General features: G+C 38.1%; 1 protein-coding gene across 8 annotated transcripts in view; it reads right to left on the reverse strand.

Annotated features, from left to right (window-relative positions):
• Positions 1-1,233: 1,233 nt before the first annotated feature.
• Positions 1,234-26,792, reverse strand: part of CCDC138 (coiled-coil domain containing 138) — a 90,480-nt gene continuing 64,921 nt past the window's right edge. For 5 of the 8 annotated variants that reach the window (XM_069494302.1, XM_069494303.1, XM_069494304.1 and 2 more), the window contains 2 exons: positions 10,472-10,610; positions 1,234-1,730 (listed from right to left, as the gene is read on the reverse strand). In XM_069494302.1, the coding sequence (XP_069350403.1) occupies positions 1,565-1,730; positions 10,472-10,610 (305 nt within the window). In that variant the 3' untranslated portion in view covers positions 1,234-1,564. Of the gene's footprint in view, positions 1,731-10,471; positions 10,611-19,021; positions 19,246-26,792 lie in introns of all 8 variants that reach the window. The other 3 variants (XR_011236180.1, XM_069494298.1, XM_069494301.1) reach the window with 3 other exon arrangements.

The raw sequence follows: 26,792 nt of genomic DNA on the forward strand, positions 1-26,792 counted from the left end.
GTTCACTACAGTCTTTTGGCATGAGGTTGATTTAATAAACTCAGTTTTCCTTCATCTCTAAGTTGGTTAATCTTTACGTAGCCTCTTTTCTCCAGAAGAGTGCATAAGTGGCATAATTTCTGAACACTTGCACGTCTGTAAATGTCTTTCCATTGTCTTCACCTGTAAAAGGCATCTTCACTAGGTACAAATTTTTGGGTTAAAAATCTTCCCCTCCAGAACTCCCTATTAACTTCTGGTATTCTCTGAGGCTAGCTTGGTTTTTCTTCTCTTGTAGGTAACTGGCTTTTGTTTGGTTTTGCTTTTATCCATATAATTGTTTTGTAGGATGTGTTTAATTACAGAACCTTTTTCTCATACATTTTTATGGAACATAATGAGCCCTTTCAATCTGTACATGCAGATCTTTATCCCACAAAATCTTACTCAACTGTATCTCTGAATATTGCTTCTCCTCTGCTTGTTCTGCTCTTTGGGAAACACCAGCTACCCTGTGCTGGCTGAAGTGCCAGTCTCTGTTCACTCTTTCATTTGTCCCACCTCTGTGTACTCTGAGTTCTGAGAGAACTTCTTGTTTTTTCTCATACTAATTTTACTTTCTGTAGTAGCAACCATGTTATTTTCTGTTTCCAACGTGCATTTGTGCTTCTGTATTTTTAAGTTCCTATGAGTCTCACCATATTCACCTTAGCCTGTTCTCTCCTTATGGCTTTCCGTTTCTGCCTCACAAATGGCACACTTTCCTTTATCCTTTTGAGGAAGCCCAATAGCTTCCTGAAAATTACTTCTAAATCTGGAAACTGGGAGTATACACAAATCATATAATTTTATGACTCTTTAAAACAATGTTCCTTTTCTCTTGTTCCTCAGTATCCTGTCCTAAGTCCCAAGTTTCGCCAACTCTACCTCACCCAAGACCTCTGGCCACTTGAGACTCATCTTTGGCTATACCAAGAGATATTTCTGGTAATGGGACTTTGATATTCTTTATTTTTCACTGTTTTTTTAAAAAAAAGTCTTACATTGTATATACATGCTTCAGATACAAATTATTTTGAATTTTTTTCCTCTAAAGTATTCTGTGAACAGCACAATAAAGAAAAAAAATCAATATTTGTGAATCTAGGCTACAATATATAGAAAAGTTATTATCAAGATAATGGTTTAAAAATATGTACTTTTGCTTCCAAAAGGAGAAATTCTAAAATGTTAAGAAAACAGAATAACAACTTGATTTAACCTTGTTCCTACATAAGCACCAATTTTATTCTAAATAATCACAACTTTAAGAGAATTTTCCTAAAATACTTTCAGAAAAAGTAACCCTAGTGTCATAAATTCTGGAAATGCCATCTTATACATTAGTACTACCTTAGCTGAACCAAAACATTCCAAAAATTCCATAGCTTCTGTAGATTTCATTTAAAAAGTTTAAAAAAAAAAAAAAACCTTTCGTTCATGATAAATGATGCTACTGGTAACTTGGTAGAATTTTAGTTATTTTGGTGATTTTTTACATTTTTAAAAATAAGCAACATACATACACATTAAAAAATAAGCCAGTCTAATGGCTTGCATTGGAGGCGAGGGAGTTGCATTTTGTTAAACCCAAATTGAACAGAGTTGAATTTAGATTAATACAGAGAAAGGCATGCTCTGGATGTGTTGTCCTTTGTATTTCTTGAAGCATCAGATGAATTGTAAAAAGTTCAAAGAGCTTCTTATTACTCCTGTAAAAGAATGAGTACATAATTTTATTACACAGGGAAGTTATCTGTAATGACATTGACATAACATATATAATTTTGAGGAAATGGTATCTGTTTTTAAAAATAGTAGATAAAAGAGGTGACTAAAGGATTTAAGATGCTTATAAATAGGTTTTGTGAGATAGGCCTGAAGTAGAAAAGCATTTGGGGGGAAAAAAGGAAATATTTTATGATCCTGAAAACTGCACCTTATTCACTATTAGAGAGCTTGAGAAATCTTTTATTTTTTCCCATAGCTTTGTCAAATATTTGATCATCTTATTTTAAGTAAGTAGGGCTGTTTAAAGTGGCAGTGTATTGAATTACCTTTCAACTCGGCTCCAAAATACTTCAACTATCCTCATTTTAAGAACTAGTCAGCAATTTCATTTTCAGTCAATCAGAATAATCTCATATTTCCTATTTCTTTTCTAGATATATTTACCTCTTGAGAGAAATTATCAAATAACTTTACGGTACCATCCTTTAATACAGAAGGATTTACATCTTTGTGGTTTTAAAGCTTTAAGACTCGCCTCAGCATCAACTATTCCCAATGCTCTTGTTAAAGCTTCGTTCTAGGTCTTTACCTAAGTCCAAAATGAACCTAAATTACAAAACATATCCTGAAAAGTAAAACACTTTGGCCCAAGGATATACTTGCACTTTGGGACCACTTTTAAAAAATCACATGAATTAAAGAATTAAATCTAAGTAATGTTATTGCAACTTCATGGCATCAAAGGGTAACTGCAACAGGCCTTATTAAGAATTTACTGATTACAGGCCGGGCGCGGTGGCTCATGCCTGTAATCCTAGCACTCTGGGAGGCCGAGGCGGGTGGATTGCTCAAGGTCAGGAGTTCGAGACCAGCCTGAGCGAGAGCGAGACCCCGTCTCTACTAAAAATAGAAAGAAATTATCTGGCCAACTCAAATATATAAAGAAAAAATTAGCCGGGCATGGTGGCACATGCCTGTCATCCCAGCTACTCGGGAGGCTGAGGCAGTAGAATCGCTTAAGCCCAGGAGTTTGAGGTTGCTGTGAGCTAGGCTGACGCCATGGCACTCACTCTAGCCTGGGCAACAAAGCGAGACACTGTCTCAAAAAAAAATAAAAAATAAAAAAAAGAATTTACTGATTACAAATCAAGAGAATCATGATACAGTATGTAGGAAAAGGAGGACAAATTGATAAATTTAACTGGTATCAGACCGAAACTAATAATGTTATCAGTTGAGAACAAGGTTATAATTTGACAATAATTCACTGCAGTATGCTAGGCGTGGTACCATATAGAATACATGGATCCATTACCTCTATCTACAAATAACTTTAAGATGTATCACATTTGCTATTCAAGTATACCAAAGCCTGGTAAAACATCTACATTCTCTATGATGGAAATTATAGATGAGGGGATAAGGCCAGGGAGAGAAAAGCTGAACCAAAATAAAAATTTGCTGTTATGAAAATGAGATGAGACAGAAGGTGTCCAGATTTTCCTCGAAGGAAAAACTAGACTACACCAAGATTCTAAGAAAATACAGCTTAAAATCCATGTCCTTATAATTTAAAAACTGGTTATACCAATATTTGAGTCAGGAGAAAGAAGAGGAATATAGCCTTCAATTCTCACAATAAAATGCAAATTAGTGGCAGTAGGAAGCCCACAATAGTTTCCTAAAACAAACTCCATTACTAAAATCATTTTAAGTTTTTCTGCCTGGTTCATATTCACTCCCTTAGCTCACTTTAGTACATCAATAAGAAATTTCTTAATGCATTTTTATTATCTAAATTTTCACCTGTGATATTACAGAATATCAGTGTGCAGTAATTTATTCTGTTATCATTTGATTGCTAAAAATTGCTTGCTTTTATATACTGTCTGTGGTAAAGTTCATTTAGCTTAACTGAACTATAGAAACAACTTGATGTTCTAAGATTGATCTTATCACTAAATATGTGGTCTCAGATCACATTAATATTCATGAATCTTAATTTTCTATATCTGTATATTGGAAATTTGGAATTAATAATCAAAGTTGAACTAGTATGGGATTTAGAAAGGTCTAACTGAAGATGGTGGACGAGAAAAACCACCAGCCAGAGTGTCTCTGCCAGACAGATTTTAGAAGAAAAGTGCAAAAAGATAAAAAGGCAGACAAACACAGATCAGATAAGGGTCGGAAGGAAGGGTGCCTAAAACTACAGGAGACTCCACGGGAAGAAGTTGCTGAGGAGAACCGGAAGGAGAAAGGCCCCTGAGAGGCTTGGAGACCAGCAACAAGGGTAGGTGGAGTAAATTTCCCCTCCCTTGTATCTCGGACTGCTGGTGGGCTCCTGAACGGTTGGAGAGACCTGCCAACACCACCCCAGAGATGGCCGCCACCAGTGAGTGGTAAGCCTCTTGCGGACAGGGCACCAGGCTCCCAGTTCCCTTGGGGTACTTCCTGGCCCGCAGACCCGAGCTGATCGGCAGGCACCATATTGCTTCATTCTCTCCTCCCCCTTCCCTACCCGTGGCAGCCAAAAGAGAGACAATTTAGCCACCACCTAGAGGGATCTACAGGTAAGGGGACCTTTCCTTTTGGGGCCCTACAGCAGACTGAGGGTGTATTCAAGACTGTGAACTCCCTACCTGCCAGCCCTCCCAGGTGCCGCTTGCCTGGTGACTCCAGGAACGCGGGGTAAATCCCTAGGCGGAGAGACATCGATCCACCTTGGGCACCCCATGGGTGACCTGAGACCAGCACTCCTCTCCCTGGCAAGGTCAGGGATTGATCTCTGGGGGCTCATGGGACAGGCCTACAGATGAGATTCCATACACCCAGGTCTTGATTGCATTGCCCTGGGGCACAGAAGGATATTTGTGAAGGAGCCTACTGAGGTGTGTGCCTTTAGGGGCAGATCAGCTTGCTTGAGAGGGAAGCCGCCTCCCATGGGAGGCCCGTGTGCCCAGCTCAGATGGCTATCCTGGGCAGGGACGCTCCTGGCCGGCATCACAGCCAGGGGAGATCCACTAGCTTGAGGTCCTGCCTGCTGGCAGAGACCTAGGAGAAACCATGTAATAGGGGAAGGTGAAAGGAGCGAGGCCTGTTCCAGACTGCAGGGCTTGGACAGCCCCACCCCAACATGCAGACTCTTTGGCTGCCTTGAGGCCATTTCAGCTCCACCCTAGCAACTTTGCCCAGAAGCAGAGGACAGAACTTTGACCCCTGCTAACAGCATTTGCTGGTGCTTGAGGGCAGGCTCACTCCCCCAACTACCTCCACAGAGGTGGAGAATAAGGACATACCTGGAAGTCCCAGGGCCCCACCCACCACCTGAGGCACTAGAGTGCCTCTCCAGAGGAACAAAAGCTGGTTACAGGACCCAAAAACAACACCGCAGCCTGCTCCTCCTGGCAAGCACCACCTACTGACAGTGAGGTCATTCTGTACAACCTTTAAGTGCATCTACTGACTGATCATACAGGGTGTGGTCAAATTTCACCCACAAACACCACCTACTGGCTCGGAGACTAATCGGAGCATGCCATTATCCAAACGAAAATCTAAAGGTAAGAAGCAACAGCTGATCTAGATGGGAAGGAATCAGCAAAAGAACTCTGGAAGTATGAAGAATCAAACAGAAAGCACACCTCCAAAGGGTAACACCAGCTCTCTACCAATGGACACAAACCAAATTCAGAACCCTAAAATGACAGAAGAATTATTTGAAACATGGATTGTAAGAAAACTCAATGATATGCAAGAAAAAAATGGATAAACAACACACACACACAAAAAAAAATCCAGGACTTAGAAGAAAAATTCACTAAAGAAATTGAAATAATACAGAAAAATCAAACAACTTCTGTAAATGAAGAATTTATTCAAGGAATTACCAAACACAGTGGAAAGCCTCAAGAACAGGGTAGATCAAACAGAAGAAGGAATTTCAGGGATTGAAGATAAGTCAGTCATAGAGCAGAGAAATAAGAGAAAAGAGCAAAATCTACAAGAAATGTGCGATTATGTGAAGAAGCCTAACATGAGAATCGTAGGCATCCCTGAGGGTGAAGAAGAAAATACATAAGGATTGGGAGAAGCTATTTGAGGATATAATAGAGGAAAATTTCCCAGACCTTGCTAAAAATCTAGATATCCAGGTACAAGAACCTCAAAGGACTCCTGGGAGATTCATCAGCAAACAGGAAGACACCATGCCACGCATCATCAGACTGACCAAAATAAACACCAAAGAGGCCACCCCATGAACTGTAAGGTGAAAGAAGCAGGTAACCTATAAAGAAAAAGCCATCCAAATAACGGCAGACTTCTCCACTGAGACCTTACAAACAAGAAGGGACTGGGGCTCCATTCTCACTCTTCTCAAACAGAATAATGCCCAGCTTAGAATCTTGTACCCCATAAAACTAAGTTTTGTATATGAAGTAGAAATAAAGACCTTCTCAGACAAGCAAAGACTGAGGGAATTCATCAAGACCAGACCTGCCCTCCAAGAAGCAGTCAAAACAGTATTACACATGGACCAGCACAATAAAGACTCATGAATGTAAAATCATCCAATAGCTAAAGGTCAAAGGCCAGATACCATAATGGCTCAAGAGAGAAAGCAACAAAGTTCCACTCAACAGGATGAACAGAAATCTACCCCACTTACCAATTCTCTCAATAAATGTGAATGGCTTGAACTACCCACTAAAGATACATAGGCTGGGCTAATGGATAAATACATACAAGCCAAGTATCTGCTGTCTTCAGGAAACACATCTAACCCACAAGGACGTATTTAGACTCAAGGTGAAGGGATGGAAAACAATATTTCAAACAAACAGAAGCCAAAAGAAAACTGGTGTGGCGGTTCTGATTTCAGATAACTTAGTCTTCAAATCAACAAAAATAATGAAAAACAAAGAAGGTCACTATATAATGGTGAAGGGTACAATTCAACAAGAAGACATAACAATTCTAAATATTTATGCACCTAATTCAGGTGCACCCAAGATTCATAAAGCAAATCCTACTTGATCTAAACAAAATGATAAACAGCAACACCATAATAGCCAGAGAATTCAACACTCCTCTGACAGGACAGATCCTCCAAACAGAAACAAACAATGGACTTAAACAGAACTGTAGAACAAATGGGCCTGACTGACATTTACAGAAACATTCTACCCAAAAACCACTGAATATACATTTTTCTCATCAGCTCACAGGACATTCTCTAAGATTTGCCATATCGTAGGCCACAAAGCATGTCTCCAAAAATTTAAAAAAACAGAAATTATACTATGCATCTTCTCAGACCACAGTGGAATAAAATTAGAAATCAACTCCAACAGAAACTCTCATCTCCACACAAAGACATGAAATTAAACAACCTTCTGCTGAACAATTATTGTGTTAAGGAGGAAAATAAGATGGAAACAAAAAGATTCTCTGAACTAAATGACAAAGGAGACACAACTTATCAAAATGTGTGGAACACAGCTAAATTGGTCTGGAGAGGAAAATTTATATCCATAAATGCCTACATCCAAAAGACATAAAGATCACAAATAATTTGATGAATCGTCTAAAAGCACTGGAAAAGGATGAGCAAACCGACCCCAAACCCAGCAGGAGAAAACAATTAACAAAGATTAGAGCAGAATTAAATGAAATTGATAATAAAACTATATGGAAGATAAATAAAATAAACAGTTTATTTGAAAAAATAATCTAGTCAGAGGTGTGTTAATTTTGTGTAACGAGAAGCAGAAAAGAAAGGACTCTAATAAGCTCCAGCAGGAATGAAAAAGGAGAAATTACAACTGATGCCACGGAAATACAAAATATTCTCTATGAATACTATAAAAACCTATATGCACATAAACTGAAAAATGAGGAAGAAATGGACAAATTCTTAGAAACACACAGCCTCCCTAGGCTCAATCAGGAAGAAACAGAATTCCTGAACAGACCAATGTCAAGCACCAAAATTGAAACAGAACTAAAAACCTTCCTAAAATAAAAGTCCTTGACCAGATGGTTTCACACCCAAATTTTACCAGATCTATAAAGAAGAACTGTTGCCTATCCTGCAGAAATTATTCCATAACATCAAGAAGGAAGGCATCCTCCCCAAGACATTTTATGAAGCCAACATCACCCTGATACCCAAACCAGGAAAGGACGCAGCAAAAAAAGAAAATTACAGACCAATATCCCTTATGAATATAGATGCAAAAATTCTCAACAAAATCCTAGCAAACCGAATTCAGGTGCATATCAAAAAAATAATCCATCACGACCAAGTGGGCTTCATCCCAGAGATGAGGGATGGTTCAACACACGCAAATCTATAAATGTAATTCACCACATAAATAGAAGCAAAAACAAAGACTATATGATCCTCTAAACACACACAGTAAAAGCATTCGACAAAATTCAACACCCTTTTATAAGAACGTTTAACAAAATAGGCATAGACAGGACTTACCTAAAAATGATCCAAGCCACATATGACAAACCCACAGCCAACATCTTACTGAATAGACAAAAACTGAAAGCATTCCCACTTAGAACTGGAACCAGACAGGGATGCCCTTTATCACTGCTTCTATGCAACATAGTGCTGGAAGTAATAGCCAGAGCAATCAGACAAGAGAAAGAAATCAAGGGCATCCAAATGGGGGAAGAAAGGTCAAACTATCGCTCTTTGCTGACATTATGATCTTATATCTAGAAAACCCCAAAGATTCTGCCATGAGACTACTGGAATTGATAAACAAATTCAGCAAAGTCTCAGGTTACAAAATCAATGTACACAAATCAGTAGCATTCCTATACACCAACAATAATCAAACTGAGAACCAAAAGACTCAATACCCTTCACAATAGCAATAAAGAATGTAAAATACCTAGGAATGTATTTAACTAAGGAGGCAAAAGACCTCTACAGGGAAAACTATGAAACACTGAGGAAGAAAATAGCAGAGGACGTAAACAGGTGGAAAACCATACCATGCTCATGGGTTGGCAGAATCAACGTTAAAATGTCTATACTACCCAAAGTGATCTACAGATTCAATGCAATCCCTATAAAATACCAACTTCATTTTTCACAGATACAGAAAAAATAATTCTACGCTTCATATGGAACCAGAGAAGACCATGTATAGCAAAAGCAATCTTAAGCAAAAAGAACAAATTAGGAGGCATCAATTTACCAATCTTCAAGCTATACTACAAGGCTATAGTAACTAAAACAGCATGGTACTGGCACAAGAACAGAGACATAGACCAGTGGAACAGAACTGAGAACCCAAATATAAAACCATCCTCATATAGCCACCTAATCTTTGACAAAGCAGACAAAAACATACACTGGGGAAACAAATCCTTATTCAATAAATGGTGCTGGGAAAACTGGATAGCCACATGTAGAAGACTGAAACAGAATCCACACCTTTTACCTCTCACAAAAATCAACTCACGGTGGATGACAGACTTAAACCTAAGGTGTGAAACTATAAGAATTCTAGAAGAAAATGTTATAAAAACTCTTAGAGACATTGGCCTAGGCAAAGAATTTATGAAGAAGACTCCAAAGGCAATCACAGCAACAACAAAAATCAATAAATGGGACCTGATTAAATTAAAAAGCTTCTGGATTGCCAAGGAAACTGTCGTGAGAGCAAACAGACAACCTACAGAATGGGAGAAAATATTCGCATGTTACACACCTCATAAAGGGCTGATAACTAGAATCTATTTGGAACTCAGGAAAATCAGCAAGAAAAAAAATCAAACAACCCTATCAAAAATTGGGCAAAGGACATGAACAGAAACTTTTCAAAAGAAGATAGACTAATAGCTAACAAACATATGAAAAAATGCTGAACATATATAATCATCAGGAAATGCAAATCAAAACCACAATGAGATACCACTTATCCCCAGTGAGAATGGCCTTTATCAAAAAGTCCCAAAACAATAAATGTTGGCGTGGATGTGGATGTGGAGAGATAGGAACACTCATACACTGCTGGTGGGATTGAAAACTAGCATAACCTCTGTGGAAAGCAATATGGAGATACCTCAAAGAGATACAAGTAGAACTACCATTTGATCCAGCAATCCCATTACTCAGCATCTACCCAAAAGAACAAAAGACATTCTATAAAAAAAATCATCTGCACTCGATTGTTTATAGCAGCACAATTCACAATTGCAAAGATGTGGAAGTAACCCAAGTGCTCATCAATACATGAGTGGATCAATAAAATGTGGTATATGTATACCATGGAGTTCTACTCAGCCACAAAAACCAATGGTGATATAGCACCTCTTGTATTATCCTCGGTAGCGCTGGAACCCATTCTTCTAAGTATCCCAAGAATGGAAAAATAAGCACCACATGTACTCACCATCAAACTGGTTTTAACTGATCAACACCTAAGTGCACATATAGTATTAACATTCATTGGGTGTTGGAAAGATGAGAGTGGGGAGAAAGGGATCGGTATATACACACGTAATGGGTATGGAGCGCACTGTCTGGGGGATGGACATGTTTGAAGATCTGACTCGGGTGAGGCAAAAGCAATGTACGTAACCTAAACATTTGTACCCCTGTAATATGCTAAATAAATAATAAATAATAGGTCTAAATGATCACAAGAAGTTATCTTTCAATAAAAAAATGTCAGAATTAACAAATTCTTACCTGATTTTCGAAAGTTTCTGTAAAATAATACTGAGCTTTTCTAGTATTTGAAGATCAAGTTTAGGGGTTCGAAGCAGCACAGAGCAAGTACGAAAAAATAAAGTGTTGCTACAGGCTTCCAGGAAAGGCTGCAAGAATTCTGCAAAACAAATCATCAGTGCTTTACTGTTAGGGAGTAGCTAAAAAGGAAATCAAAAACCAAAATAAAACCAGAACTACGTGGGGGCAATTATAAATACTGATTTAGATTTTCATTCTTTTCATACTTAAGCTTTGGGGCAAAAATATGATTTTAAAAATTAAAACATACGTTGGCTCTTGCTGAACACTGCAAATGAAAGATAAGATTATTTTCTCTAATATCAAACTCCTGTTAGGCAAAATTTAGCAGAAATCCCATGTTTGAAAGAAAGGAGGGAAGTAATTTCTTCAATAAATTCTTAACAAGCTCAGTTTAAATAATCAGGAATAAAAAATTTTGTAGAAGTAGTAAATTAAACAAAAACAAACCAAAACACCTACATTTAAGAATCTCTTGAATATTAATGACAATTTACATAGGTCACTGGATAAGGAAAAACTGTTTGCATATAAAAAAGGCAGAAGAGTCATTAAAAAATATGGAAAAATTTCAATTGAAAATTTAAATATTTTAATTGGCTATGTAAAGAAACATGAATTAAATTGAAAAATTAAAAGGCAAAGCCCTAGTAAACAAAAGAAAAGGAAATGCCAAATTTGGAAGGGAGAAGGGAAATCTCTTTGTAATATATTTGCCACAAGAAGTGTCTAGTATTTTTAGTAATGACCAAAGAGCAAAAATAAGAAAGTCACAACACAATATAGTAAAAATATTCAATGAGACTAGGAATAAAATAATAGGAATTGGGCAAAATTGTATCAAAAGCCTTAAAAGTGTATATATCCTTTGATTCAGCAATTCTGCCTCCAAGAATACGTCTGATACAGATGTATGCAAAGGTTTATGAATATGATCCATAATAAAAGGCCTGTTAAGTTCCTTGTGAGTTTATTACTAAATAATGTGTTAAAATGCTTTTTAAGGTTTTTAAGCCAAATGCATTATTGGGTGTTGGGAAAGCTTGCAAAGACACAAAAATCATGTAAAAATATTAAATTCTATCCTTTAGAATAGTTAAGTTCTTTTGTAAAAAGCCTCTGTAAAACTCTGAGGCTCCCACAATGAATATTGGCCTTTATTCCAAATACAAATAAGTTATTAGCCATAAAGGACCTAAACATATGATGGCCAACATTCATCTTGTTTTTTGACTCCATAAGCACAGCCTGAAAGACTTATGGGTCACCATCTTGATAGTATACTGATTAAAATAAACTATGAAAGCAACAAAACCCAAAATAAAGTCAGAGGAATGTCCTGCTAATAGAAAATAAAAGGCAGTTCCCATGATTTGAATGTTTGTCCCCTCCAAAACTCATATTGGAATTTCATTGCCTTTGCAATCACAGTAAGAGGTCGGGCCTTTAAAAGGTGATTAGGCCATGAGGCTCCTCTCTCATGGGTGGGATTGGTGCCATTATTAAAGAGCAAGTTCAGCCCCCTCCTGCTTTCTGTCACCCTCTCGCTTTCCACCATGTGATGAAACAGCAAGACGACCCCTGCAAGATGGCAGCACCTTGATCTCATACTTCCCAGCCTCTAGAACTGTGGGCCATTACACTTCTGTTCATTATAAATTACCCACTCTTTGGCATTTTGTTATAGCAGCACAAAAATACTAATACAGAAATTTGTAACAGAGAAGTGGGGAGTTACTATAACAAATGTCTGAAAATGTGGATGCAACTTTGGAACTGGGTAATGGCAGCGGCTGAAAGGATCTGAAGGAAACAGACTCTCTAACTTTTCCAAAGCAACAGTGAAAGCCTAAAGACAATAAAGCAGTATTTACAAAGTCTGAACAAAAGAAAAAGAGATTGAAAATTACTTACTCAGCCAAGATGATCTTGTTAAGTATAAAAGCCTCAGGCTGGTATTCTCAAACATAACATGACTAAGCACCCACAAGCACTTCTTAAATTGGAGGGAGTAGGGCAGAGTATGTGGGAGAGGGAACAATTAAGAGATTATTCAAAATTAAGAACACAGAATGGAGATGCCACAATAAAAGGACTAGTCTTGAGTACTGAATGTAATTAAATGTAAAACCAAATAAAATAAAACTAACATGAAGCAAATATGTAAATTGTGTTCCCAAAGCAGAATGTAAAAACATAAATAGTGAAAATGTAAAAATAACAACATAACTGTATTTATTTATTTTTTTGAGACAGAGTCTCGCTCTGTTGCCAGGGCTAGAGTGCCGTGGCATCAGCCTAGCTCACAGCAACCTCAAACTCCTGGGTTCAAGCAATCCTCCTGTCTCAGCCCCCTGAGTAGCTGGGACTACAGGCACGTGCCACCATGCCGGGCTAATTTTTTCTATTTTTAGTAGAGACGGGGTCTTGCTCTTGCTCAGACTGGTCTTTAACTCCTGACCTCAAGCAATCCACTGGCCTCGGCCTCCCAGAGTGCTAGGATTACAGGAATGAGCCACCATGCCCCCGGCCAACAATGTAAAAGTAACAACATAACTTTAGAAAGTCAGAAAGAAGAAAGGGGAGACGAAAAGTACAATACTGCTAAATGTCCTCGTCTTTCAAGCTGGGAGTCAGTCAATACTATCTAAAACTAACAGTATAAAAACTATAGGGCACACCATTTAAAAATGGTTAAAATGGTAAATTTTATGTCATGTATATTTTACCACAATAAAAAAAATGTAAAAAAATAGGGACTCAATGTTTTTTATCTTGTTTCTTTAGAAGGCACTTATAGTTAAAAAAAAATGTGACTCAAATCCATTTTATTTTTCCTATTAAACATATTTCATTAAATAACATATATCTATTCACCCATCTTTCCATCTGAAACACACCCATAGAAACAGGTCTGAAATAATGTTCACCTAATGTTAATAATGGTTATTTCTAAACAATGGGGTTCATGTTCATTTTTTGAAAATGCTTATGATTTCTACATTTCTTCTTTGAATTTTTTTAGTTCTAAAAGTTTATTTACATTTATTTTTTAAACTGTGGTTAAATATGCATTACATAAAAGTTTGCCATTTTAACCATTTTCATGTGTATAGTTGCTGTGACATTAAGTAAATTCACACTGCTGTGCAACCATCCATTTCTAGAACTTTTTTATCTCCCTCAATCGAAACTGTATACACTGAACAAGAATTATCCTCTTTCCCTCTTACCCAACCTCTGACAATCAACATTCTACTTTATTTCTCTATAAATTTGACTATTCTATATACATGATATAAATGGAATCATACAAAATTTGTCCTTTTATATCTGCCTCATTTCATTTAGCGTAATGTCTTCAAGGCACACCCATTTTGTAGCATATATCAGAATTTCATTCCTTTTTTAGACTGGATAATACTCTACTGTATGTATATACCACATTTTCTCTTGCTGCTTTCAAGATTCTTTGTCTTTGACTTTTGACATTTTGCTTATAAAGTGTCTTGGTGTGGGCTTTTTTTGGTTTATCAAACTTGGATTCCTGGAACTTCTTGGATTTGTAGATCCATATCTTTCCTCAAATTTGATAAGTTTTTAGCTATTATTTCTTCATATAATCTCTCTGCTTGTTTCTTGCTTTTTTTCGCCTTCTGGGACTCCAATAATGCATCAGTTAGTCCACTTGATGACACTTCATAACTCCCTTAGACTCTGTTCACCTTTATTTATTCTTCTGTATAAATACAACATAACTGTATTTATTTATTTTTTTGAGACAGAGTCTCGCTCTGTTGCCAGGGCTAGAGTGCAGTGGCATCAGCTTAGCTCATAGCAACCTCAAACTCCTGGGTTCAAGTGATCTTCCTGTCTCAGCCTCCCAAGTAGCTGAGACTACAGGCACGTGTCACCATGCCGGGCTAATTTTTTCTATTTTTAGTAGAGACGGGGTCTTGCTTTTGCTCAGGGTGCTCTTTAACTCCTGACCTCAAGCAATCCACTGGCCTCGGCCTCCCAGAGTGCTAGGATTACAGGAATGAGCCACCGCACCCCCGGCCAGTCTGCTACCCAGACTCGATAATTTCAAATGATCTGCCTTCAAGTTCACTAATTCTTTTGCCTATTCAAGTCTGTTTTCAATTCAGTTATTGTATTTTTCAACTTCAGAATTTGGTTCTTCTAAATAATTTCTATCTCTTTGTTGATATTCTCATTTTGTTCATGTATTATTTTCCTGACTTCAATTCTTTGTGTTTTCATTAGCTCTTTGAGCATATTTAAGACAGTTGCTTCAAAATCTTTCCTGAGCAAATCCAATCAATCAAATTCAGGAATGTTTTCTGGAGATTTATGTTTGTTTCTTTCATGGGCCATGTTTCCCCCTTTCTTTGCATGCTTCACAATCTTTTGCTGAAAATTTGGCATTTGAGGAAAAAGCCACCTCTCCCAGTCTTTGCAGAGTGGTATGGAAGACCTTCACTAATTATCAGGCCCTTGAGCCTTGGGAACAGCATAGGGAGTAGACTTAAGGTCTTCTCTGGTCTTTTCTGGGCATACATCCTGTCTAGGCCCCTGTGTGCTTTTTTTTTTTTTTCTAGTTTCCCTGGTTGCATTTAAATTAAGTCTTAATTTCCCAGAGTCTTACCCCAGCTTCTTCTCAAAGCTTTAGATATAGTATAGTATTCCTCTGCCCATAATCTCTTGCCCCCAGGCATCTGCAGGTCCAATTTCCCTGTAGTTTTCATGTGCTGTGGTTCCTACCACTGCCTTCCTTAGCCTTCAGCCTGAGATCCAAACTATGCTACCTTCCCCGTGTGTGCTCTGAGTCAGGCACATCAGAGACCAGTTGCTCAGACAGTCCACAGATAGGACAGGACAGAACACTGCAAACTAGTTCTGCTCTAATTCTTCTTTCTTGAGGGAATGAAGAATTGGGCCACTTACTTCTGTGTGCACTGTTCTGTGCTGCAGAGGGGGTGGGGCAAGGGTGAGTAAATATACCATGAAATTTCCTATCATTTTACATGTAGATTTTTCTTGACTGGGCATTGGTTTCATTGGTACACATCTGTGACTGGCTTCCATAACTGAAATTATTTTAGTCAGTAGCTATTTATTTGATGAATCTGTCGGGCAACAAGGGTCTGAAGCATCCTAGAATCAGCCATCTTTGCTAACGTCCATCTCTGCTTGAATTTTAAAATAATGGACGTGGACAATATTACCAAAAAAAGGGGGGGGGATTTTTCTTTAAGGAAAGAAAACAAAATTTTTAGAAAGTAAAATAAAACTCACTCCAAGTAGGAAATAAAGTCTGTGCTGGTTCAGTTGGGAATATAACAGGAAATCCAACTTAAAGTAGTTTAATAAAATAGAAAAAATTACTTTTTTCTCCTCCTCCGTAAGAGGTAGACACTTCCTAGAACTGATTCAGGTACAAGAAAATGTCATCAGAAACCCAGATTCTTTGTTTTTGCCCCAAGATCTTTAGCTTTTATCATCATGTGTCATGGTCACAGGCTCTAGAGAGCAAAGCAAAAAAGAAGGGAGGTGGCATAGGAACAAGTGCCAATTATATCTCTCCCCCATTAGAAAAAAAGCAAAAGTTTTCCTAGAAACTATTGGTAGACTTCCAGCTTCCATCTTATTGGTTCCAAGTGTGTCAAGCATGTGGCTACTCCTGTCAGCAAGAAAGGCTGGAAGAGAAAGTTTTTAGACTTTTCAGCCTCTAGAAGAGAAGAATATGAGGTAGGAAGAGGTGAGAATGATGATGGGGGAGCCAACCCATATTTCCTGTTGCAAGGGTCAAAATTACTTATTGAGACAATTTTTTCTATGTTTTCCTTGAGTCACAATATTAATTATAAATTTGTAGTTCATAACCTTGGTGGGTGGGTGTTCAAATCTTCAGTCTGAGAAAGATTACCTGAAGATACAATCAATCTCAGTTATGGGTTACTATCAATAAGTAAGGAAAAAGTGATGCTACAGACTCCCTGCACCAATGTTATACTAACACAGTATCTGACTAAACATTATTAGTGGGTAACTTAAGAAAAGAAGTGTAACTCTTATTAATTTAAAAGTCAGTCACTGAAATCTCTCAAGAGAGTTATTTATCCAAGATCTGCTAACATTTCCTACAGTAGTTATATATTTTTTAAAAGTATGTACTATCAACAAGTCAGCACATTTGTTGGTAAAGATTATGTCCATATATGTTAGTCATCAGCCTGTCGATAACTGACTAGAACATTTCTGTAGTTTAAATGCTCAGATTCTAAGTTTGTATTTCTCAGATAATACCTATTTTAATCTTTTCAGAATTCTAAGGCAAGGAGGCAATCAGAATAAAATTGTTAAAAAAAAAAAACAACCACTCTCCTCAACTCTCAGATATTAACATGCTTTTCCATGAGACAAAAATGTATGATTTTTAGATAGTGAGGCTTTTATTTCTAGTTCTGATGACTCAAAAGCTATAGCATAGCAACATTCAATATCAACCAAAACACTTCAGTTGCCCACCCCTCAAACTGCATCAGGACCAACAAGTACTAAAAAGGGGGAAAAGCAATAGTGAGAAGAAATAGACATAGGTAATTCCTTAAAAACACCCAAGTGAATTCTCCTCTTTGGTATATTTTTCATTCCATATATTCCCTTTTGGAAGAACGAAAGGGTATGAAATGCACTCCAGATTAGCTATTTCTTAAAAGATGAGGAAGGGTAGTGCTGGTCCACGGACAAGGCTCTCTTGGGGTAGGGTAATCCGTATTCATAACTAACAACTCTCTAGCAAACTTCTCAGTCTGCCATTTTCCCAGTTTCAAACCTCTATTCAAACCTCTGTTTCTCCCTCTACTTCACATTCCTGGGAGAATTCCAAGGCTTTTTTCCTTTTCCTTCTTGCTTTTTGAATTCCTGAGAGACAGTGAGTGCTGTCAATAATTCCTGCTCTAGAATCCTTTAGTTCTGGGGTCCTAACTTCCAGCGGAAGCTTCTATCTTGTCTCCACTTCTTTTTCTAAAAGACTTATTTATTCCTCATCACTGTCCTGGTCCTAGCCATGTGACATTAAACAAGTCACTTAATTTTTCATAGCCCCAGGTTCCCCATCTATCTATATAAAAACTATACATACACATACACACATACATATCTATACCTATATATTTGAACTTGAGGAACAGTTCTCAACCCAATGACTCAGTACAATTATTTTATAATAAATACTTTGTAACTCCTCTTTAATTATCTTGACAATATTCATAAGCAATATAATCTACTTACACAAATTCTTTTTTTTTTTTTTTAAGAGACAGGGTCTCACTCTGTTGCCTTGGCTGGAGTACAGTGGTGAGATCATAGCTCACAGAAATCTCAAACTCCTGGGCTCAAGTGATCCTCCTGTCTCAGACTCCCGAGCAGCTGGGACTAAAGGCACGTGCCACCATGCCCGGCTAATTTTTTAATTTTCTGTAGAAATGAGGTCTCCTTTATGTTGCCCAGGCTGGTCTCAAACTCCTGGCCTCAAGCAATCCTCCCGCTCTGACTTCCCAAAGTGCTAGGATTATTGATGTGAACCACTGTACTTGGCCTACACATATCTTTTTAATCAATATAATGCCCTAGTTTATAATAAATTTTCAATTATTTCAATACGTCAATACTTGAGGACAACCATACTGTAAGACATAATGAAGTGGTCAGATGCTTGTACTTGTATACAGAATCACCCTGAATGCAAAAGCAACTCTCAAATTGATGAGAAATCAATGACAGACTAGTGTGGTAGGCTGAATAATGGCTCCCCAAAAGATGTCCATATCCTCATCACCGGAAACTGTGAATATTAGCTTATACGGCAAAGGCTTTGCAGATGTGATTAAAGATCTTGAGATGGGGGAGATTATCCTGGATCACCTAAGGGGGCCTATATATAATCAGAGTGTCCTTATAAAAAGGAAAGAGAAGGAATGACATTATCAAGATGACAGAATACGAAGCCCTGGACCCTCCTTCCCCCACAAACACACTGATTCAACAACTCATGGACAGATTCCCTTTGTGTGAAATTCACAAATTTTAAGAGGCTTTTGCACTCTGAGTGAGTATGAAACCAGCCACATTGAAGCCAGTAGGAAAATTCAGATACCCTATTGCCATAATCCCTTATCCCTGGCACAGTTCCACAGAAAGGGACAAAACTCCCCAGCTCCCAACCTCTCCCTAGGGAGGGAAAATGGTACACAATGTGTTCACCATTTCCAGGGACTACTCAGAGGACTGGCCTCTGTCTACCCTGTCTGGGAGCATTGACAGCTAGCAAACTCTAAGCGTCCATGGCAGTTTGGCTGTCAGTCACCATAGCCACCAACCCCCACCCTAACCTCTAGCTCAGCACAGAGCAAGCAGGTGAAAAAACCCCAAATCCCAGCTCTACCTGGGAAGGGAAAGATGTGTACCATGTGTCCAATGACCCACCTGAAATGAGGATTGCCTGAGCAACTGGCTTCAGTCTCCCTGGTCTCAGATGCTGAAGGGACCAGCATATTTTAGATGCCTGGGGAGCTGCTAAGAACAAAGAAAGTGGATGGGACTAACATGAAGGTTTGAAAGGCCCCAGAATCTCTGTCTGGGCTAATTGGTGATGGTCTTCTCCAGAATGAGGCCAGTCCATGAAGATTAAGAGAGGTAGCTATTTTTATCTAACATGCAGATACCAACAAAGACAATCAAGGAGAAGGGGAGAAACAGGCAAGTGTGGTGGTGTGCGCCTGTAGTCCCAGCTACTGAGGAGGCTGAGGCAGAAGGATCACTTGAGCCCAGGAGTTTGAAGTTGCTGTGAACTAGGCTTATGCCATGGCACTCTAGCCCAGCTGACAGAGCAAGACTCTGTCTAAAAAAAAAAAAAAAAAGAAAAGAAAACAAAACAAACAAAAAAAGAAACAGGCAAATATTTTCCAAAAAGAAGAAAGATAAAATCAGGGATTGACCCCAGTGAAATGGAGACATGTGATTTATCTGATGGAGAATTCAAAATATAATAACTACCACCAAATAAGCTTTCACATATACAGACTTACTTTTGTATAATGTTATTCACAGAAGCACTGCTTATAGTACCAAAAGACTAGAAACAACCAAAATATCCCTTGGTGGTGGTCTGCTTAAATGAATAAATTTTGACTGAAGAAATTATATATTAATATAAGAAGATCTCCAAGATAAATTGGTGGCAACAACATATAAAACATGCTATCATTCCTGTGATAAAAAGGAAAAAAATAAGAAAGTGTGTGTATTTGTGTGTTGGTTCCCTCCAGGGAGAAAAATGGTGACTGAAGGAAGACTTTTCACTTTTGTACTTTTGAAATTATAAGCTATGTCACTGTGATACCTTTTAAACAATAAATGTAATTTTGTTAAAAAACTCCTTAAGTTAAATAGCCAGAAAACTCTTATCGTTGAAAAAAAAACCAAATAAATAATAGTATATTTATTATCTGTATACTTATTTGATTTCTCAGCTTTTTCTACCATACTAATCGGCAGGTTGGATTTTACCCCCCTATCATATACAATGTTTTATTTTTGTTTTTTCCACAAAATATCAGAATAAGTTTCCTCAAGATAGGCTACATAACACAAACCTAAAGCTTGACCAAAAAAGGGCTCACATCATCTAGTGTTACACAGTTGAAAGGCCAGCCTTACATCTTAGAAAAAGAGATTCTTTTACAGTATCAGACTAAGAAATACAAAGCATTATTAACTTTAATAGAGCTGTAAATCCGGCAGCATTCAGAGAGCAGTATCAAATATAACAGCTGCACGTGCTCATTAATTGATTCTTAAGTAGACTTCAGAGGTTATGGAAGGAACTGTTAGTTCATTATGTGCCCCTGTGCCACATATCCCTAAGTGGCTGAACAAAAACTACTTCAGAGCTCTTTTGTGCTGAGACAGAAGGGCAATGAATCAATTTTCTTATTAAATTTCATAAAAACTTCCCACAAAACTCAATTACCTTAATCAATAATAATAAATCATAGTACATAAATATAATGGAATATTAAACAATTAAAAATAAAGGCTTTGCATAAATATATTAAAGAGCTCATAAAATTACATTCAACAAATCAGAATAGAAAGGAAAAGATCACGTTGTTTTACTACATAGAAATCCCCAAGTCTCAATGACAGCCAACAAGGCCCTTCTTCTCAATGAGCACCCCCAGCCTTTTCCTTTCTGATTCTTTCACTACTCTATCCTCGATAACTGCTTCAGCTACACTGGCTTCCCTGCTGTTTCTTGAAAATACCACAAACTCAAAATATCACACAGCTTTTGCTCTGTTAATTTTTATTAAGCTTTAAAATATATGTATTTCAGTTATTAAAAATAAACCTTCCCATTGTGTTTCCTTAATGATAAAGTTTAGATACTTGTCCCCTCCAAATCTCACACATAAATTTGATCGCAGTGTTGGAGGTGCGGCCTAGTAGGAGGTGTTTGGGTCATGGGAGTGGATCTCTTACAAATGGCTTGGTGCCTTCCTGTAGTAATGAGTTCTCACTCTACTAGTTCACTGGAGAGCTGGTTGTTTAGGAGAGCCTGGCACTTCTTCCTCGTGCTCTTGGTCCTCTCACCACGTGACATGCCTGCTCCCCCTTCACTTTCTGCCTTGATTGGGAGCTCCCTGAAGCCCTCACCAGAAGCAGATGCTGGCGCCATGCTTCTTGTACAGCCTGTAGAACTGTGAGCCAAATAAACCTCTTTTCTTTATAAATGTCCCAGCCTCAGGTATTCCTTTCTATGAATGCAAAATGGACTAACACACTTAAAAAGGAAATTTTTCCATGTGAAAACTTTTAACTGAGAAAACAGATTATATGTATGTAGGATTCATGGCTAGAAGCATAGGTGAGTACACATTAAGTTGGTGCTTTGTTGGAAATATATCTATAATTTCACTGAAATTATACTTCCTTTAATCTCCTTAATAATAAAAACACCGTGGAATGACAGAATAAATTAAAAACAATAAGAAGGGAAGAAATTATGTGGCCCAAGTAAAGTAAAATTAACTGCCAATGAAAAACAGTACCAGCACCAACTAAGAAATATGGATATATTCAGAAATAAGTTCTAGATCTATAAAACAAGTTTAAGGCATGGAGTAAGAGTCCAAAGTATCTGATAATTCTTTGCTATCTTTATTACATTTTCTTACCCATACTCCTACACAAAATTTAAACTGAAGAACCCAAGTATATTTCCTTGCAGTATCTCCTAAGATTTTCTTGCATTTTGAGATTTTCTTTGCATTATACTTACCAGTTGAGAATCCCTAATCTGAAAATCTAAAATCCAAAATGCTCCAATGAGCATTTCCTTTGAGCATGACCTTTGTGCATCACGTCAGAGCTCAAAAAGTTTCGGATTTTGGAGCATTTCAGATTCTGGAGTTTCAAATTAGGGATGCCCAACCTATATAACACGGCCTAATTGCAAATATATAACTGTATAGACACTAGGATATAACTATGTTCAAAAAAGGAAAGAAAAAGCTAACCAACATCACAAAACATTTCACAGAAAAAAAGAGAGGAAGCAAATGTCCACAAGAAGTAATAGTATGTATCTTTGGATAGTCAAGATTTTTTTTTTTCTGGGGCATTTGTTTTTTTTAAATTAGCAAATAAAAATTATATGTATTTTATCATGTATAATATGATGTTTTGATATCATGTATGAATATATTGTGGAATGGCTAAATCAAGATAAATAACATATCCATTACCTCAAATACTTATTTTTTTGTGGTGAGAACATTTAAAATGTATTCTCTTAGCAATTTTCATTTGAATACAATACATCGTAATTAACTGTAATCACCACATTATACCGGCTGAGCATCCCAAATCCAAAAATCCACCAAATCAAAATGCACCAAATCTGAAACATTTTAAACACTGATATGATGCTCAAAGGCCATGCTCATTGGAGCATTTCAGATTTTGGATTTTCAGATTAAGGGTGCTCTACTGGTAAGTATAACACAAATATTCCAAAGTTCAAAAAAATGTGAAATCTGAAACTCTTTTGGATCCAAGCATTTTGGATAATGCATAGTTGACCTATACAATAGATCTCCTGAACTCACTCCTGTCTAACTGAAATTTTCTATCCTTAACCAACATCTCCTCAGCCCCTACCCCAGAAAATTTTATTTTGCTGGTTGGTACTTTTCCAAATTTCTATTATTTTTATAATAAACTTTACTTTTAAAAAAGGTCTGCAAAATGTCCTCACATACATTATTGCCTTTCAACTGTTAAACAGTAGCATGTTACCTAGACAAGGCAGTTTCTAGGCCACAAGAGAGAATAAACTAAAATAATACAAACTTAAATCCCTCTATTTAAACTAAGTCTGACAAGAAAAGGAAAGTATTCTTCGCAACAAAAAGAGACTCAAGTTCTCACACAGCAAAACCCAGATAAGTAATATTAATAGCTTTCAACTACTGACAGGAAAAAGAAAAAGAAACCACAAACTAATTTTCTAAAAGCAACACCACTAAGTTATTATTACATGATATATACTCATGCCAAAAACAGATATAATCAGAAGCTCTAAATCTAAAAATAAAATTGTGTTCATAATATATGTATGGCAAGATAAATCAAGGTGCAGATCTTAATTTATACTCAGAAATGTATTTTAGTAGCTTTCAAAAAACAGTACCTGTGCATCTAATGTTTCTCATATCTGAAAAGATGAATCTGGGGGAAGGACACAAGTGGAAAAGAGAAAAAAACTGCTCTGCAGCACCGCTGCCCCCAACACGCCTTAACACAAAGCATCCAGTGAGATGGAATTGCCTGCTGCTTCTCAAGCTACTATGGTGAAGGATCAGTCTTCCTAAATTTCCAATCCAGCACAGAGAAGCCATCACCCTTTTACAAAATGCTATTAAAAATACTAACAAAATGAAAAATTTTTAAAAAGGAACATATAAAATACAAGTACAAATGTTTTTAATTATCAGATTTAACAGACATAAAATTACTGTCAAATTAATACACAAGTTTCTAAATACTCAATTTCTGTACTGACTTCCTTGTCACAGGCACTTAGAATTTAGCCCACTGACACCTCCTCCCAGCCCATCAAGGCTCCTGAGGAAGCCCCAGGCTCTGCAGAGCCCTACAAACATGCTGCTTTGAAACCTGGCAAGTCACATATGGCTGGCCACGAAGGCCCATTATTAAGGTAAGGTAAACCAACTGCAGATCAATTCTAGTGAGATTTCTTTTGCAACACTTTCCTATTATCTTAAAAAAATGACATGGGAAAATTAAGTAAATGATGAAATGAGTTTCTAATCTCAAAACTAGAAAAAACAAAACAAAATGTAAAACTTGATCTATCATTCGTTTATCCCTTCAACAAATTGTGTTGGCTGACTAACAGGTACTGGATTTACATTAAAAATGGGAAATAAATAAACACCAGTCAGACATCATCAAAGTATTTGCCCATTTCTGATCTTCCAGAAGTTTTCTATACACTAAAACTAACATAGATTTCATAGTAATCAGCATTAAAAATCGCTTTATCTACTACATTTGAGCATGAAAGGCATAATCTTGAAATTGAGAGTAACTGGAACAAAGGTAAACAAATGTGAATGACTATTAACTATCTACTCTAATCTAATTTTCCCAAATTTGAATTTGTGGTGCCACAAAGTCATTTTACCCAAGTAGGTCAACTATTTAATAAAATTATATTTAGTTTTCCTTTGACTACAAGAAGAAATATTTCATCTCTCTTAGATATATTCAGTAAGACTTCTTCTGATGAATGGACATTTACATCTGTTAAGATTTGAGTTTTTCCTCATTAAAAAAAAATTCCTGTGAACCAAGCTGGAAATCTAGCTACTTAAACAAGTAATCTTGGGTCTCTGTGCCTAAATTCACTAATTTTTCACTTTTTGTTTTACTCCTTACATCAGTAAACTTAAATATAAGGCCCCAAGATTACTAATCTAGGTAGCTACATCCTCAAGTATAAGTCCAATATCTTAACAGTTACAAATGGCTAAAAATATGGATAAAATATGTCAGCGACCAGTGACATTCCAGGACAGGAGGAAAAAACAAAACAAAACCCGGGAAAACCTAATTATAGTGCTATGGTAGAATGAGCCTTATGTCTAGAGCCTTATGTCAGTCTCAGTTCTACCTTGGTCAAGCTGTGGGAATCCCTGGAGAAGTTACCTAATTTTTCTGGGCCTCAATCTCCCTATCAGGCCTCCTTCACAGGGATATTAAGGAAAAACACCACTATATACAAAAGTGAACTGAAGATATGAAACGATACACCAAATGTACCTCATTAGAAACATAACCATGCTTTGCACCCAACCATCCGGGAGTCACCCACAGGCAGCACCAAGTGCACAGGTTGCTGCCTACTATGAAGAGCAATGGCTTTCCACTTTGAGTTTCCACCCCTGGATGGCATAAACATTTTAGTTTTAGTTTTTTTTTTTTGGGGGGGAGGGTTTCTTGAGATGGGGTCTCGCTAGGTTGCCCAGGCTGGTCTCGACCCCTGGACTCAAGTGATCCTCTCATCTCAGCCTCCTGATTAGCTGTGACTACAGACATGCTGTAGAAGGAAGAGGGAAGAGGGAAGAAAGCAGACTACAAATGGAAAAGAATTATTTAAACAAAATGGCTACTTGTTATAAGTCAAGGGGTCGCATGAGGTTCAAAGAGCCATGTCAATGGAAGCAAAGCAAAGCACTGATATTCAGTATCCCTGTGCATATCTATGCTCAATTAGAAACCAATAACAGCCAAGTTAAAATAACCCATTACACCAACATAAAAACCAAAAAGAAAAAAACCCATGTACTATAAAACATTACAAATAGGAATTAGAGTAGCCACATACATAGCTGAAGTCCCCCCTTCTGTCCCAATTCCTCCAATAAAACAGTACAGTTGAAGAGGCAACAATGGGAATATGTTTGTGTCATTATTTTCAGTTTACGTGGAGATACATTTGATGACTTCACTCCTTCTGAGCTAACACAGAATATATGATTAGATCTGTCAGAACGATGGGACAAAAAAGAACAGAGAAAGAGTCTCAAATCTGTGAGTAACATTTGCAGTGTACCCACATAGTAAATGACTACTGGAAATTGTGCTAAATTAGTGCAAATCTGAATAATGGAATGATGTTATTAATGACCCAATTAAACAGCTGTCAAAAATATTTTTTAAGGAGATTGAAGATGGCGGAATGGTGGTGACCTCCTGGATTCGTGCTCCCGGAGTGGAAGGCATGGGTCTCGGACTGCCACAACGCTAGAGGTTCACTCCCCCACAAGAACGGCGGTGTGAACCCACGGAGAATCAGCGTGGGACAGAGAGAGAGCGAGAAAGGACTGAGGTGATCGGGAAATACATCGCGAAAAACTAGAGAGTGCGGAGGGTCATCAGAGAAGGGAGCGCGGGACGGTTGTACGCACCCCACCAGAGAGTGGGGTGGGTTCAGCCCCACAGGAAAGCATCTTGTTCCCCCTCTGACCTCCACACCCACTCAATTGGGGATTTGCCCAAAGTCGGCGCAGAATTGCCGCGGGAGACGTGAGCTCTGCAGAGGAGACATTGGCGGGAGGCATTTGGGACCCTAGAACGCTGTGCGCTGTGCGCGGCTGAGGCGCCTAGCAACTGTCTCCTATACGCGGGCGGCGGGGCTGCCTCCCTCCCGGCAGGAGCAGACGCCGATCTGTCTCGTTTGGGCGGGGCTGGGTTCTCCCGGTCTCGGCTCCTCTGGCCTCTGCCGGTCGCTGAGCGTTCAACCCCAGTGACAGTGCTGCAGACGGGCGGTCGCCATTGTTGGGTTTTGCACCCTAAACCCGGTGAAGTGATTGGGTACCGGGCGGCTCCCTTCCCTAGTCCACAGACCGACTAGGAGCTAAGCCTTTGTGTGAACACTGAGTGGTTCCCCAGTCACGAGAGAGTTGAGCGTGGACCTTGCGGACATTGGGGCGGGGAGGACCATCGCCCACGGGAACTGCAGCAGCTGGGGCGCTGGGCGAACGAGGGCGCCGCTCCCCTCCCCCTATCCACTGTCTTTCTCGCAGAGAGAGAGACGGAAACCACCTCGGGAGAGGAAGAGAAGCAGCCCCCCCAGCGGAGGTAGCAAAACCCTGAACAACACGCG

The sequence above is a fragment of the Eulemur rufifrons genome, chromosome 19 (assembly GCF_041146395.1).
Source record: "Eulemur rufifrons isolate Redbay chromosome 19, OSU_ERuf_1, whole genome shotgun sequence".
NCBI lineage: Eukaryota > Metazoa > Chordata > Mammalia > Primates > Lemuridae > Eulemur > Eulemur rufifrons.